Source organism: Xenia sp. Carnegie-2017, unplaced genomic scaffold (genome assembly GCF_021976095.1).
Source record: "Xenia sp. Carnegie-2017 unplaced genomic scaffold, XeniaSp_v1 HiC_scaffold_3, whole genome shotgun sequence".
NCBI lineage: Eukaryota > Metazoa > Cnidaria > Anthozoa > Malacalcyonacea > Xeniidae > Xenia > Xenia sp. Carnegie-2017.
The window spans coordinates 1677989-1693949 of record NW_025813493.1 but is presented as its reverse complement, the minus strand read 5'-3'; the positions used below and the strand labels follow the sequence as shown (position 1 = coordinate 1693949).

The window sequence follows — 15961 nt, the reverse complement described above, 5'->3', positions numbered from 1 at the left end:
ATATCGCTATGATTTGACTTTTTTTCAAAACTGGCTTCTAATGGCGTCTATAATTGTAGAAACTGTTATTTGTAAATAGACGTCTTACCTACAGATATCTAGAATTATTTGCAGGTAGTTGACCAATCAAAAGCGACATTGCTTACATAGTGAATAATGATGTAAAATAATTACATGAAATGCATGATACACCAAGACTGCGTGGAACCTGGCAAAAAGATAGAATTAGTTACTTACAGAGCACTATCTCATTAAAGAAATGAGTGAAAAGACGTAACATTAGAATCACATAATTACCTAAATCAGCTCTAATTTTAGCGAAAATATTAGAAAGTTATTATTTCACCACAGTATTTTTAACTATTTTTTCAACGCTTTTTTAAATGATAATGATTATAAAGGATCTTTAAAAGACATAAAAGTTATTTTTTGTTATTATATGTTGAAAGTTTCATTAGAAATAATGATCAAATTTATGACATCACAGTGTTTGGAAATTCTTTATGGTTTTATTTTCATCTCAGTGAACTTTAAGGATTTACGACCTTTCCAATCATACCAAACCACACCAGTCCAACTACTGTATGCTCCACTATAGTAGTGTCCATTCAGGTTAGAATCATAACAACTCTTATACCACCAAGCACCTTTCCTGTCAATGGCACGGTTTCCTCCACTTTGATCATTATCGGAATCTTTTGTTGAAAACGCCATGCTTTTATGATAAGATAATGAATCTCCAGCATTTCCTAAGAAAAGTAATACTTTTCAAAAATCGCATTTAATGCAGTTATGAAATTCTTTTGTACTTGCAGAAACTCTCCCAAAAAGGGGCTTTATGTCGTTGGTCGAAGATTTTTATAGCGGTCGTTTATTTTGGGGGCTTTTGTGGGATTTGCCGATCAGTTTTTTTTATTATATGTAGTAAAAGAGGAAGGACTGATGTAAGTGTTAAAATATATTATACAACAATGAGTTTTCATTTCACATATTCTGGTGCATGTGGGAGATCCAACCACAATCATATTATAATATTGTTACCGTTTGTCATAAAGTTGTTGTAGCTGACTTATTTAACAACTTGCTGTAAATCCTGTTTCAAAATGGAATAAATAAATTGCAATGGTAAAATTTGTGAAGACTTTGACTTTGATCCTACTCTCATTTCCCAGAACATTATTTCTACATCCAGCCTTGACTCATTGCTCTTAATCCTATGTTAAGTAATGAATGGTATTTAACTTTTATTTTAATAGACTTTAAAATTCTTTATTGACTTGATGATGTACCTGTAGTGTTGTCCGAGACTTAATCTATATTTATGTTTTTCATTCTTCTATATGTAAATTTATCCATGCAAATTTGAATGAATTTCAGTAACGTTTATATACGTATAAATATATTAGATACATTTATACCTATTCTTAAGGTTAAATAGTTGGAACGTTATGAAACAAAAAGAATGATAGCATAATGCTTTAAAAAATAAAAACAAACAATAACGAGCTTATGTAACAACATTTGAAAAATTGACCTTCCACTCCTCTTCCTTGTAAACAAGACAAGTCTACTCAAAAGCAGAGAGCCTTGCGTTACAAGTCCCAGGCTTGTGACTGGTATAGCAGAGTATAACTCTGGGACTTGTAACGTAAGGCTCTCTGCTTTTGAGTAGACTTGTTTTGTTTACAAGGAAGAGGAGTGGAAGGCTAATTTTCAATGTTGTTAGATAAGGTCGTTATTGTTTGTAGTTGTTGGATAGAGAATTTTGCTATCATTTTTTTTATTTATACATATATAAATAATCTGGGCATTGAGGCCTGAATTTACAATCATATACTACAGGCTTGCATGCATTTTATATAAAAGGTTTTAATGTTCATTTAAGTCCACATAATTTAGCAATGTTTCAGGCGCATGCTCATTACTTGTTTACAAAGCTACAATTGAATTTTCATTTAATCTTAATGATACGGTAACCACAATCCATGAATGATCTCTTATTGTAAGTCAAAAATTGTTGTCGTAGGGTACAACTTAATGATTCACACAACAAAATGATTTTTATGTTTGTTCAATGTATTTTGTTGTAAGTTTGTAAGATCAAATTGATTATAATTTTTAAGATTTAACAAGACTTCCGCTCAAAGTTAACCGTTAAAATATCTATGTATTTCCCAAAATTGCAGACCTGTCTACGCAAACTCGAATCATTCCAACGTATAATGCTTATATCAAAATATTACTTAGAAATGTGTCCATTAAATGTTTATATTTACTTATTGACTCACCAGAATATGCACCAAGACTCAACTGATATTTATGTGTTTCATTCTTTACAGCAATATAATCATATTCAGCATATGCTTTGTTTCCTGACCAGTCTCCCAGGTCAACACGAAGTTTATTTCTCTTGGCTAATGTTAGTCGGTATATTTTATCCAATCCAAGCCAGAATTCAGAAGTAAGATTACCAAATCCTTGTGTATAGTTTTTCCAATTTCGATAAAAGTCTACACTTCCATCCTGACGTCTTTGAAACACAGTCCAACCACCACCAGATGTCTTCATATCACAGAAAACATTGAAATAACCCTGGCCATCTGGATCAATTTGATACACTCCGTTGTTTTTTTCACCTTTTTTGTAAACATCTGCACAGTCTTTTCCCTAAAAAAAAGTTTTATTAAAAAATCTATTGCATTGGACGTCTTACGGGTTTTGTAACTTATTAAACCTATAAGCAAATTGTTACACAGCTTTCCTGCGCATAGATCCATTGTGCTAAATAACTATTTTGTACATTCTATACCGAAGTTGTTTTCGAATATATAAACTCAACACAGTTTAATTCAATAGACAAAAATTAACAATACAAAATAGCAAGTTTTCAGATATGACTAACTTTCATAGTAACATTTCAAAATTCCTTATATGGTCATGCACGTGTAGTTGTTTACGTACTCTATCCTTGAAGTTCATCTTAATGCCGACTCAGCATTTTAAGGTCTTCTTTTATACCACAGAACACCTGCCAACTTGCACGATTTTATTGGTTTCACCTAAATCTTAAATCAAATCTTCTAAACGCCAGATTTTTGATCACTTTCACCCTTCTTTAATGACATGTAGATTGTGAAAAAACTTTGAACAAATCAGGTTGGACTGGGTATTTAATAGCCATAAAAATTTATACATTTTATATGTTATGCACTCAAATTTTCCACGCACTTTCTTTTTATAAACAAGAAATCCACTTTGGTGTTCTCTGTTTGCTATTTCTTACAAAATTCTCTTTGATGAGTTCTTCTGTTTATAAGTGCGTTTGTTTTTACAATTCTCAATTAAACACTTACTCAGACTTGATTCGTTCAAAATTATTTTACCAAATACATGTGATACCAAAAAATTCAAACAGGAGAAGTGATTGAATATCTGGTTAAATGAAGATTTGCTTTAAGATTTAGATGACAGTTGAAAAAATTGGCGAACTGGCAGGTCTGCCTTCCTATGGTATCATGGTAAAAAAAACATTAATTGATGCTTTATAAACGAGTGACTGAAATAAACAGTGTAGCATACTTTTTTGCTCATATCATGCCAGTCTATGTTTTGATAACTTTTCATATATGAATTATGCCTCTTTACCCCTTCCCTATACATTCGAAATTAGCTACCGCGTTTCATTCTTTGTTAAAACAAGGAGGTCACAAAAAGAACAGTTAAATGCACTGACGAAGAGATATTTTTTAAAAAAATCTTTATTTCTAGGTATTTAATTGCCATATAATTTATGAATGAAAAAAAATGCATTAAATTGGTTGATGTTTTGCTTGCTTACCATGTATATTCCATTGTGTCCTATACTTTTTCTGTAAAGATCTGTGCAGTCTTTTCCTGATGGTTATAAAAATATTAACTAACACAAAGAAATTAAATGAAAGATATTGTTTTAATTGAACAAATATTACTCCTTACTCGAATCTATAAGTGTATTTTCTTTTTTTAAAATCATTCTTACCTTTTTCCGAGATATTTGTAAGTTTTTCATTTTCCATGTAAAGTGTTTTCAATTGTTTTTCAAGACTTTTCAACTCCGTTTGTAATTTTGCCATTTGTGCATCAAGTTTTTTCATTTGTGACGACAGATCAATCATTTTCAATTCGACTTTCTTAATTTTTTGTTGTAGTTTCACTAGTGTATATTTTGTACTTCTGTCCTATTGATTTTGTGTTTAAGAATTAACTTAAATGTTTGAAGATGTTTTTCTCCGTCTGTAGATTTTGTGATATGTTTGAAGTGTTTTTATTTGTCTGTCTATTACTGCAATTTGTGATTTCAAAGTTGCATTGTTTTCATCGGATTTTATGGCGCGTTTCATGTCATGGCTGAATTTTGAGTAGAAATCTTTTAAATCATCTTCCTTTTCATTTGTTAATCTCACTCTGCAAAAGTAAGAACATTAAAGTGAGTCATGGAAAAGTTTTCAGATGAAATATTTCACACTATGAACAAGGAATTGAGGCAGATTTATATTAAATACGTACATGACATAGCTAACAACCTACTAAAAAGATGTAATGTATATAAAAGTCTTACTCCTCCCATACACAACTTGAATAAAAACACTTTGTTGAGCTAATTTGAAAAATCCTTAGTTTACGGTATCGTAGCTTGCAAAGCTTTGATCATATTTGTATAGTGCCCCAGCACTGAATATTAACTACAACTCGACAACTTGTGCAAAAAGATTATTCAAATTTAAAAAGAAATACGCCTTAGAGGCGTTTCTAATATAGTCTTCATAGCGTTCAATGATCACATTAAACATTTCCAAGTTCTTCTTTGCCCTAAGCCATAGCTTACCCTTGAATATTAACAACGATGCAGGTAATCGCCACCAATGCACAAATAAAGCTCACCATCTTGTCTTGTCTCAAATGTCTTACAAGTAAACACTTTAGGTTGAGATGAGGATCGAGGATATTGATATATGTGTGTGTCCAGCATGAATAAATTGTGAGGATAAAGATGCCTTTACAAAGTTACACAGACTAATTTATTTCAGCATATAATTGAACTTCTTTAAATAGTTTAAATATGTTGAACAATTTGCACACATAGCCACAAACTTGACATTATTTTAATTTAAAATCGAATTCACTAAACATGGAAGAAGTTTACAAAACTGACTCAAAACTTAAATTCGGTAGTTTTGAAGGATTTTGCAACATCACATTTACTCTTTAATAAACAGGCCTTTATTTATCGTAAAACAACACCACTAGCTGATTAATATAGAATTAATGAATAAAGACGTATTGTGATAGTGTGGTAACAAGCTGTTAATTACATTGTACTTCATTAATAGCTTGCTTGCGATGTTATAGATTTTTTAATAAAAAAAAGTTTAAAAATAATGAAGAGTTTTAATAATAGATAGCACAAGGCATTGCAGTGAGCACTGTGTTTTGCTAAAAAAAAGGACCAATATTATCAACAATTTCCAATTAAATGCTCTTCGTGACGCCACTCTGTAAGGGAGCGACAGCCAAAACAAAGCTTGCATTGATATAAAGACTGTTAATTAAAAATTGAAAAGATTTAAGAGTATCCTTTGACAATTCTATTTTCATCGTATGAATAGGATTCAGCAAAATGTGTGTTAAAGAGCACGTATGCTGTATGTTGTTGATGTTAAGAAATAACAATGTTTTGGATAGTGCTTGATATTGGTTGTTGTAGGGTTGCCTTAATTTAAAAACTTTACATCAGCTACTTTCTTTTTGAAGAAACACTTAGCTATTTAAATGCACTTTTTGAACTGATTGGAGACTTAGCAGCGTGGAGCGCCGTATACGTCAGAGGAAATTACTTTTTACGTCATATCATCAAAAAAATTTGAGCTTGCTGTTTACAAAATTAAAGTTATGTTCAATGTTTATTTTACACAGCATGGCATTTAAAAACAATAAAAAACACGCACAATTTTGTTTTCTCGATAATTTTGAAAGTGATATGGAAGGCAATCCAACCAATAACATTCGTAATAAATTAAATGGTTTGAACCCGAGAGTATCGTTACATGTTTGTGGATGTAGATCGTCCAAGCTAGTAGAGTCCTGAGAAGGACTATTGTTGTTGATGTTAATTGACGTTTTGACAACCGTATAGTGGTAAGCCATTTCAGTTTTTAGCCTGAATAGTCGGCTAATGAAGATCAAGAAGGTTACTAGTCAATTGAGAATAGGAATTTGAGTATGTTGATCATCAGCATTAACCAAGCCTCAACAATTGATGACGAACCATGGTGTGCAATTCTACAATAATGAGTTAAAAATAAGAGTAACGTTGACAGATGTTTTGTAATTAAAGTGATGCAAGGTTGGATCAGCGCCCACTGTCAAAATAAATTATAAATGAATTCGATCAAGCTATACGTAGGTATGTTTGTTTGAATAAAGTGCAACGTTAGCATAATTCAACGTCTGCCATAAGAAAAACCGGCTACCACTTTCACATGTGCACGACGGACAAGTTTTTTTTGCAATAATAAGTTTGAACCATTACAAAAGTTTCGTCAAAATAAAAATTTCATTATATATATTTGTTATGACTGAATATATAAGAGCATGTAGATCCAATCAGGCTTTAGCATGCATGTTCTCTGTTACATATTAGCCATACAAACATATTAAGCTTCATTGCATTCAAGATTTACTTGAATACAATTAACTCGTGTAACGCTAACGAAGTACATATTTGCAAGAGATAAACAATTTGTAATTATGGAAAGTGTAAGTTATACACATAATCCAAACATAAGTTATAAGCTGGGTGCTTAGAACTTCAAGTGTATGTATATAAGAACCTGTTCATATGAGCCGGGCTGGCCCGCTTTACCGAGCTAGCCCGCAGTAGCAAGATCTCACCTCTTTTAGTATTTAGATATAATTTTAAATTTGATTCATATGAGCGAGGTGCTGGCCCGTTTTGCCGGGATGTCCCTTAAACGAGGCAAGATCTCGGCATAAAATGGGTTCACGTGAATGCACAAGGCGGGCTAGACCGGCATGCGGAATTAAACATTCTATTAGTGCGCATGCTCATAAAATTCAATGCGATGCAAAAGATAGGTCAAGCAAAAGAACAACTTTCGGTGGACTATAGATTAATAAATAACATCGTTGAGTTTCTTTAAGCTTATAAAAGTAACATAAAGTATCGGGATTTAGACTTTTATGCGGCGTGCGTAAATAACTATTACTGTACATTGTTGGGCTAGCACGCCTCATGTAAATAAAATAATAAACTGGTCCGGCAAAGTCGGCCAGCCGGCTCATATGAACAGGCCCTAAACTAATAATAATTCATTATTTATTGACATCACATTTCTTTGACATAAAGGCAGCCGTCATATTATGTCACCGACCAACGAAAAAGCAGATTTTGCTATTTTATGATATGCGATCGATATCCACAAGTTTGGAGTGAGGACAAGATCATGAAAGCTCTATTCATGTATGTGAGTATTCATGAAGAATAGGTTGGTTTCAGCTGATAATAAAAGAGTTTAATTATTTGAGATCTAGTAGGTAGCCATTTTATGCTCGAAGTTTCGTCCAATGAATTTGCACTATTACAAGTTCTGCTTGACTATGCAAAGGTTAAAAGACGAATTTTGCGCCACTATTTTATTGTATATAGTCAAACCTTGATGTAAATCAACTTGCACAAAAAGATTTCTTTTGTCTTTAGTATGAAAAGCAATTTTACTATTTATAAGGAACAACAGACACAACAGTTTGTCTACAATTTCAAACTGACAATATTGCATCACTTGAAACATAGCCACCATCAAGGTATGTAGCTATAAGCCTCTACCTCACAAATTGACCGAAATTATCCATTTCTAAAAGTAGCTTGTGTTGATGTTCTTATTTTTGGTTTCAGCAAGCTATTGACATTGATAATTAATTCATTCTTTAGTTTCAAAGGAAGCGTAATAAACACAAACGTGGCAATTATAAATATATACTTTATAAAGATATTAGTTGAAGTAATGTCAGTTGTTGTATATTCCTTAAAATGATTAATTTCTCAGTAGTCTACAACATGTCTTTTTCTTTATGTATGTACGCTCATGCCTTATTTAAAACGTGATCTTTTAGAGCACCTGACATCGATGATCTAACTTGAATTAGTTGAATATGCCAGTATTGTATCGATTCTCTTGGCCTTTGCAAGCAACACGACAATTTTACAAGACGTTTAATAAGAACTTGTATTTTCAAAGTGATTAACAAATCATTCCTCTTTAAAAGTGAGATATTTTCCTCTGCTGCATGATGTTACGTTCTGACAAAAATCTTCTAAACTAGTCCCACTGATATTCACTACGTTTCTGAAGATTGCAGAGCGAGCATTCTGGGTACAATGGCTGGGTACTGCAAAATAAAATTAATACGCATGCGCATCATTGCTTTTCTTTTTAGCGCGGTTTGTCAACGAGAACGACGCTGACTATTTTTGCTTTAAATTACTCATTTCATTCCTAATGATTCGGACATGACTTTAATCCACCAAGACAACGATAAACTGTTTCAGCAATGTGATTATTTTCTTCAACATTTATAATTTTGATTCCGTGTTGTAATGTTGTTTTATTTATTTGCTATTGGTAGAGGATAATTAAGCCACTGATATGTAAACTAAACTGGACTATTTATCCACGTACATATATAGTAGGCTATGTGAACAAAAACGCTTCTCCCTACGGCAAGGAAACTATTGAAGCCAAAATTAACCCATCCAGTCAAGAAATTGTTGACAAACAAAAGAAAAAACAAGCGAAATGTTACCACCGTGGCTGCAAGCCATTAATAGATCTCAACCCAGGAGAAACAGTGCGTATACGACCAGATCAGACGTGCAGGACATAAAGGAAAGGAGTGTGTAACCAGAAGTTTGCACCCACGTCGTACCATGTTATTTCGGAAGGCTAAATATGCAGACGGAACAGAAGACATCTGGCGTCCGTTAAAGAAAGGGAAAGATTGATAAAGAGCGTACTGAGAAAGAAAAGGAACAATCTGAGTCCGAAGACCCAAATGAGCAACCGGTGCAGCCAAGTTCTCTACGCAAGACACGTCCACAAATGTCAGTATAGAAACCAATTAGGCACGACTAGAAACCGACACATCGGACACCTCAGTCAAAAGAAAACTTCTATAGGACATACATTACAATGAACGTTCTACATGTGATTACCAATTTTTATGAAAACTACTCTTAGGTCCTTCAAATTATAACCTTGTTTTGTTCCTTATGAGGAGATAGATGTAAAGATATAAATTATCAAACATAGTACACCGGGCCTTTTGACCGGATGTACTGTAGTGTGGGGAGATTCTAACGCCTTCTAAATTGTGTAAGTTTTCCTAGGACTACGTGCAATGATGGGGCTAGAACGTCGGTCCTTGGTGAGTCCTAGGTCAGGCTTGATGTGTTTACACTGGAGGCCAATCAGTCCTTGGTAAGTTGCGGGACCGCAGTGTAAACGCGGTTTATATATGGTGTGCAACCATTCTCTTTGGAAGGAACAAGATTGCTGGCTAGCCAGATAATAAACAATTGTTTGGATGAGGTTGAGCATTATATCAAAAATTATTCAGACAAAGGTCAATGTTATCTGCAGAAGCAAAGCTGAGGCAGAACACGTTGCCGAGGTCTGAATAATTTTTAAAATCATAGCTACGAAAATCTAGTTCAATAATTATTTCATTATTCACTTTAACTAACTGAAATATTATTAACACATATCAATATAAAACATTTTTCAAACCTTCGTTAAATTTTTTTGTCAGCTGGTTTATTCAAGTTCATCTTGTTTAAATATGTTGTAAGCACGTTCAAAGCCATCTTCGCCGCTTTTTTAGTGTTTTCTGGATGCTTCTTGTTTTAAAGCTTTTACATCGTTTTTAGAAACTGTGGAAAACATCGCTATGATTTGACTTTTTTTCAAAACCGGCTTTTAATGACGTCCATAATTGTAGAAACTGTTATTTGTAAATAGACGTCTTACCTACAGATATGTAGAATTATTTGCAGGAAGTTGACCAATCAAAAGCGACATTGCTTACATAGTGAATAACGATGTAAGATAATTGCATGAAATGCATGATACACCAAGATTGCGTGGAACGAGGCGAAAATATAGAATTATCGACTTACAGAGCAATATCTAAGTAAAAAATGAGTGAAAAGACGTATCCCCTGAAGACGTATCCCGGAATATTATCCCCTGAAGAGTGAGAAATCACGAAACAGGCTTGTCGGGATGAAATTGTAGTTTTTGTGTATTTTCTTTTTCTCATCAATATAAATATATTATATATATTTATACATATTTATAAGGTTAAATAGTTGGAATGTTATGAAACAAAGAATAATAGCATAATGTTTAACCAACTAACAATAACGACCTTATCTAACAACATTTGAAAATTTAACTTCCACTCCTCTTCCTTGTAAACAAGACAAGTCTACTCAAAAGCAGAGAGCCTTACTTACAAGTCCTGGGCTTGTGACCAGTATGGCAGTGTATAACTCTAGGACTAAAAGTAATAGGAGTGGAAGGTTAATTTTTCAAATCTTGTTAGATAAGGTCGTTATTGTTTATAGTTCTTGGACAGAGCATTATGCTATCATTTTTTTATTTATACATATATAAATAATCTGGGCATTGAGGCCTGAATTTGCAATCATATATTACAGGCTTGCATGCATTTTATATAAAAGGTTTTAATGTTCATTTAAGTCCACATAATTTAGCAATGTTTCAGGCGCATGCTCATTACTTGTTTACAAAGCTTCAATTGAATTTTCATTTAATCTTAATGATACGGTAAGCACAATCCATGAATGATCTCTTATTGTAAGTCAAAAATTGTTGTTGTATGGTGCAACTTAATGATTCACACAACAAAATGATTTTTATGTTCGTTCAATGTATTTTGTTGTAAGTATGTAAGATCAAATGGATTTCATTTTTTAAGATCTAACAAGACTTTCGCTCAAAATCAACCGTTAAAATATCTATGTTTTTCCCAAAATTGCAGACCTGTCTACGCAAACTCGAATCATTCCAACGTATAATGCATATATCAAAATATTGCTTAGAAATTTGTCCATCAAATGTTTATATTTACTTATTGACTCACCAGAATATGCACCAAGACTTAACTGATATTTATGTGTTTCATTCTTTACAGCAAAATAATCATATTCAGCATATGCTTTGTTTCCTGACCAGTCTCCCAAGTCAACACGAAGTTTATTTCTCTTGGCTGATGTTAGTCGGTATATTTTATCCAATCCAAGCCAGAATTCAAAAGTAAGATTACCAAATCCTTGTGTATAGTTTTTCCAATTTCGATAAAAGTCTACACTTCCATCTTGACGTCTTTGAAACACAGTCCAACCTCCACCAGATGTCTTCATATCACAGAAAACATCGAAATAACCCTGGCCATCTGGATCAATTTGATAAACTCCGTTCTTTTTTTTACCTTTTTTGTAAAGATCTGCACAGTTTTTTCCCTGAAAAAAAGTTTTATTGAAAAAGCTATTGCATTGTACGTCTTATGGGATTGTAACTCATTAAACCTATACTACTAGCAAATTGCTACACAGCTTTCCTGCGCATAGATCCATTTTGCTAAATAACTATTTTGTACATTATATACCAAAGTTGTTTTCGATTATATAAACTCAACACAGTTTAATTCAATAGAAAAAAATTAACAATATAAAATAGCAAGTTTTCAGATATGAGTAACTTTCATAATAACATTTTAGAATTCCTTATATGGTCATAAACGTGTAGTTGTTTACGTTCTCTATCTCTGGAGTTAATCTCAATGCTGACTTAGCATTTTAAGTCCTGTTTTATACCACAGGAACACCTACCAACTCGCTCGATTTTATTGGCTTCACCTAAATCTTAAGACAAATCTTCTAAACGCCAGATTTTCAATCACTTTCACCCTTCTTTATTGACATGTAGATGGTGAAAAAACTTTGAACAAATCAGGTTGGACTGGGTATTTAATATCCATAAATATTTATACATTTTATATGTTATGCACCCAAATTTTCCACGCATTTTCTTTTCATGAACAAGAAGTCCACTTGGGTTTTCTCTGTTTGCTTTTTCTTACAAAATTCCCTTTTATGAATTCTTCTGTTTATAAGTGCGTTTGTTATTACAATTCTCAATTAAACACTTACTCAGACTTGATTCGATAAAATTTTTTTACCAAATACATGTGATACGAAAAATTTCAAGCAGGAGAAGTGATTAAATCTCTGGTTAACTGAACATTTGCTTTAAGATTTAGATGACAGTCGACAAATTTGGGGAACTGGCAGGTCTGCCTTCCTATGATATCATGGTAAAAAAAACATTAATTGATGCTTTATAAACAAGCGACTGAAATAAACAGTGTAGCTTACTTTTTTGCTCATATCATGCCAGTCTATGTTTTGATAACTTTTCATACATAAATTATGCCTCTCTAACCCTTTCCTAAACATTCGAAATTAGCTACCGCATTGCTTTCTTTGTTAAAACAAGGAGGTCACAAAAAGAACAGTTAAATGCACTGACGAAGAGATATTTTTTAAAAAAATCTTTATTTCTAGGTATTTAATTGCCATATAATTTATGAATGAAAAAAATGCATTAAATTGGTTGATGTTTTGCTTGCTTACCATGTATATTCCATTGTGTCTTATACTTTTTCTGTAAAGATCTGCGCAATCTTTTCCTGATGGTTATAAAAATATTGGTTAACACAAAGAAATTAAATGAAAGATATTGTTTTAATTGAACAAATATTACTCCTTACTCGAATCTATAAGTGTATTTTCTTTTTTTAAAATCATTCTTACCTTTTTCCGAGATATTTGTAAGTTTTTCATTTTCCATGTAAAGTGTTTTCAATTGTTTTTCAAGACTTTTCAACTCGGTTTGTAATGTTGCCATTTGTGCATCAAGTTTTTTCATTTGTGACGACAGATCAATCATTTTCAATTCGACTTTCTTAATTTTTTGTTGTAGTTTCACTAGTGTATATTTTTGTACTTCTGTCCTATTGATTTTGTGTTTAAGAATTAACTTAAATGTTTGAAGATGTTTTTTCTCCGTCTGTAGATTTTTGTGATATGTTTGAAGTGTTTTTATTTGTCTGTCTATTACTGCAATTTGTGATTTCAAAGTTGCATTGTTTTCATCGGATTTTATGGCGCGTTTCATGTCATGGCTGAATTTTGAGTAGAAATCTTTTAAAACATCTTCCTTTTCATTTGTTAATCTCACTCTGCAAAAGTAAGATCATTAAAGTGAGTCATGGAAAAGTTTTCAGATGAAATATTTCACACTATGAGCAAGGAATTGAGGCAGACTTATATTAAATACATACATGACATAGCTAACAACCTACTAAAAAGATGTAATGCATATAAAAGTCTTACTCCTCCAATACACAACTTGAATAAAAAAAAAACTTTGTTGAGATAATTTGAAAAACCTTAGTTTACGGTATCGTAACTTGCAAAGCTTTGATCATGTTTGTATACTGCCCCAGCACTGAATATTAACTACAACTCGACAACTTGTGCAAAAAGATTATTCAAATTTAAAAAGAAATACGCCTTAGAGGCGTTTCTAATATGGTCTTCATAGCTTTCAATGATCACATTAAACATTTCCAAGTTCTTCTTTGCCCTAAGCCATAGCTTACCCTTGAATATTAACAACGATGCAGGTAATCGCCACCAATGCACAAATAAAGCTCACCATCTTGTCTTGTCTTAAATGTCTTACAAATAAACACTTTAGGTTGAGATGAGGATCGAGGCTATTTATATACGTGGGTGTCCAGCATGAATAAATTGTGAGGATAAAGAAGCCTTTACAAAGTTACACAGACTAATTTATTTCAGCATGTAATTGAACTGCTTTAAATATTTTAAATATGTTGAACAATTTGCACACATAGCCACAAACTTGACATTGTTTTAATTTTAAAGTCGAATTCACTAAACATGGAAGAAGTTTACAAAACTGACTCAAAACTTAAAACTCGGTAGTTTTGAAGGATTTTGCAACATAACATTTACTCTTTAATAAATAGGCCTTTATTTATCATAAAACAACAACACTAGCTGATTAATATAGAATTAATGAATAAAGACGTATTGTGAAAGTGTGGTAACAAGCTGTTAAATACGTTGTACTTCATTGATAGCTTGCTTGCGATGTTATAGATTTTTTAATAAAAAAAAGTTTAAAAATAATGAAGAGTTTTAATAATAGATAGCACAAGGCATTGCAGTGAGCACTGTGTTTTGCTAAAAAAAAAAGCACCAATATTATCAAAAATTTCCAATTAAATGCTATTCGTGACGCCACTCTATAAGGGAGCGACATCCAAAACAAAGCTTGCATTGATATAAAGACTGTTAATTAAAAATTGAAAAGATTTAACAGTAACCTTTGACAATTCTATTTTCATCGTTTGAATAGGATTCAGCAAAATGTGTGTTAAAGAGTACGTATGCTGTATGTTGTTGATGTTAAGAAATAACAATGTTTTGGATACTGCTTGATATTGGTTGTTGTAGGGTCGACTTAATTTAAAAACTTTACATCAGCTACTTTCTTTTTGAAGAATTACTTAGCTATTTAAATGCACTTGTTGAACTGATTGGAGACTTAGCAGCGTGGAGCGCCGTATACGTCAGAGGAAATTACTTTTTACGTCATATCATCAAAAAAATTTGAGCTTGCTGTTTACAAAATTAAAGTTATGTTCAATGTTTATGTTACACAGCATGGCATTTAAAAACAATAAAAAACACGCACAATTTTGTTTTCTCGATGATTTTGAAAGTGATATGGAAGGCAATCCAACCAATAACATTCGTAATAAATTAAATGGTTTGAACCCGAGAGTATCGTTACATGTTTGTGGATGTAGATCGTCCAAGCTAGTAGAGTCGTGAGAAGGACTATTGTTGTTGATGTTAATTGACGTTTTGACAACCGTATAGTGGTAAGCCATTTCAGTTTTTAGCCTGAATAGTCGGCCAATGAAGATCAAGAAGGTTACCAGTCAAATGAGAATAGGAATTTGAGTATGTTGATCATCAGCACTAACCAAGCATCAACATTTGATGACGAACCATGGTGTGCCATTCTACAACAATGAGTTAAAAATAAGAGTAACGTTGACAGATGTTTTGTAATTATAGAGATGCAAGGTTGGATCAGCGCCCACTGTCAAAATAAATTATAAATGTATTCGATCAAGCTATACGTAAGTATGTTTGTTTAAATAAAGTGCAACGTTACAATAACTCGACGTCTGCCGTAAGAAAAACCGGCTACCACTTTCACACGTGCACGACGGACAAGTTTTTTTTGCAATAATAAGTTTTGAACCATTACAAAAGTTTCGTCGAAATAAAACTTTGATTATATTTATTTGTTATGACTGAATATGTAAGAGCACCTAGATCCAATCAGACGTTAACATGCATGTTCTCTTTTAAATAGTAGCCATGCCAACATACCAAGCTTCATTGCATTCAAGACTTACTTGAATACAATTAATTAAATGAAGATATGATCTTCGCACTTTGCTGGACAATTTAAGCAATCGTCTCAGGAACCTGAAAAAATCAGGTGACTCAACGGGATTGAATACAATTAACTTGTGTAACGCTAATGAAACACTTATTTGCAAGAGAAGAACAATTTGTAATTATGGAAAGTTTAAGTTATACACATAATCTAAACATAAGTTATAAACTGGGTGCTTACAATTTCTAGTGTATGTATATAAGGGCCAGTTCATATGAGCCCGGCTGGCCCACTTTACCGAGCTAGCCCGGCAG

General features: G+C 32.6%; 2 protein-coding genes and 1 long non-coding RNA gene across 3 annotated transcripts; all 3 read right to left on the bottom strand.

The window, feature by feature from the left end:
* Positions 1 to 142: 142 nt before the first annotated feature.
* Positions 143 to 4154, bottom strand: LOC124454810 (angiopoietin-related protein 7-like). Its single transcript, XM_047005562.1, has 4 exons — positions 4019 to 4154; positions 3839 to 3894; positions 2289 to 2667; positions 143 to 749 (listed from the first exon to the last, which is right to left on the bottom strand). Exons 1-4 carry the CDS (start codon positions 4152 to 4154, stop codon positions 502 to 504), a joined length of 819 nt encoding a protein of 272 aa, XP_046861518.1. The 3' UTR covers positions 143 to 501.
* A 125-nt stretch (positions 4155 to 4279) lies between these two features.
* On the bottom strand, positions 4280 to 5041 carry LOC124454748. Its single transcript, XR_006951593.1, has 2 exons — positions 4865 to 5041; positions 4280 to 4443 (listed from the first exon to the last, which is right to left on the bottom strand). It is a non-coding gene; the product is annotated as an uncharacterized LOC124454748 (long non-coding RNA).
* Positions 5042 to 10788: 5747 nt separating this feature from the next.
* Positions 10789 to 13884, bottom strand: LOC124454411 (angiopoietin-related protein 7-like). The gene is made up of 4 exons (XM_047005222.1): positions 13804 to 13884; positions 12953 to 13380; positions 12773 to 12828; positions 10789 to 11599 (listed from the first exon to the last, which is right to left on the bottom strand). Exons 1-4 carry the CDS (start codon positions 13860 to 13862, stop codon positions 11096 to 11098), a joined length of 1047 nt encoding a protein of 348 aa, XP_046861178.1. The 5' UTR covers positions 13863 to 13884; the 3' UTR covers positions 10789 to 11095.
* Between the last annotated feature and the right edge of the window lie 2077 nt (positions 13885 to 15961).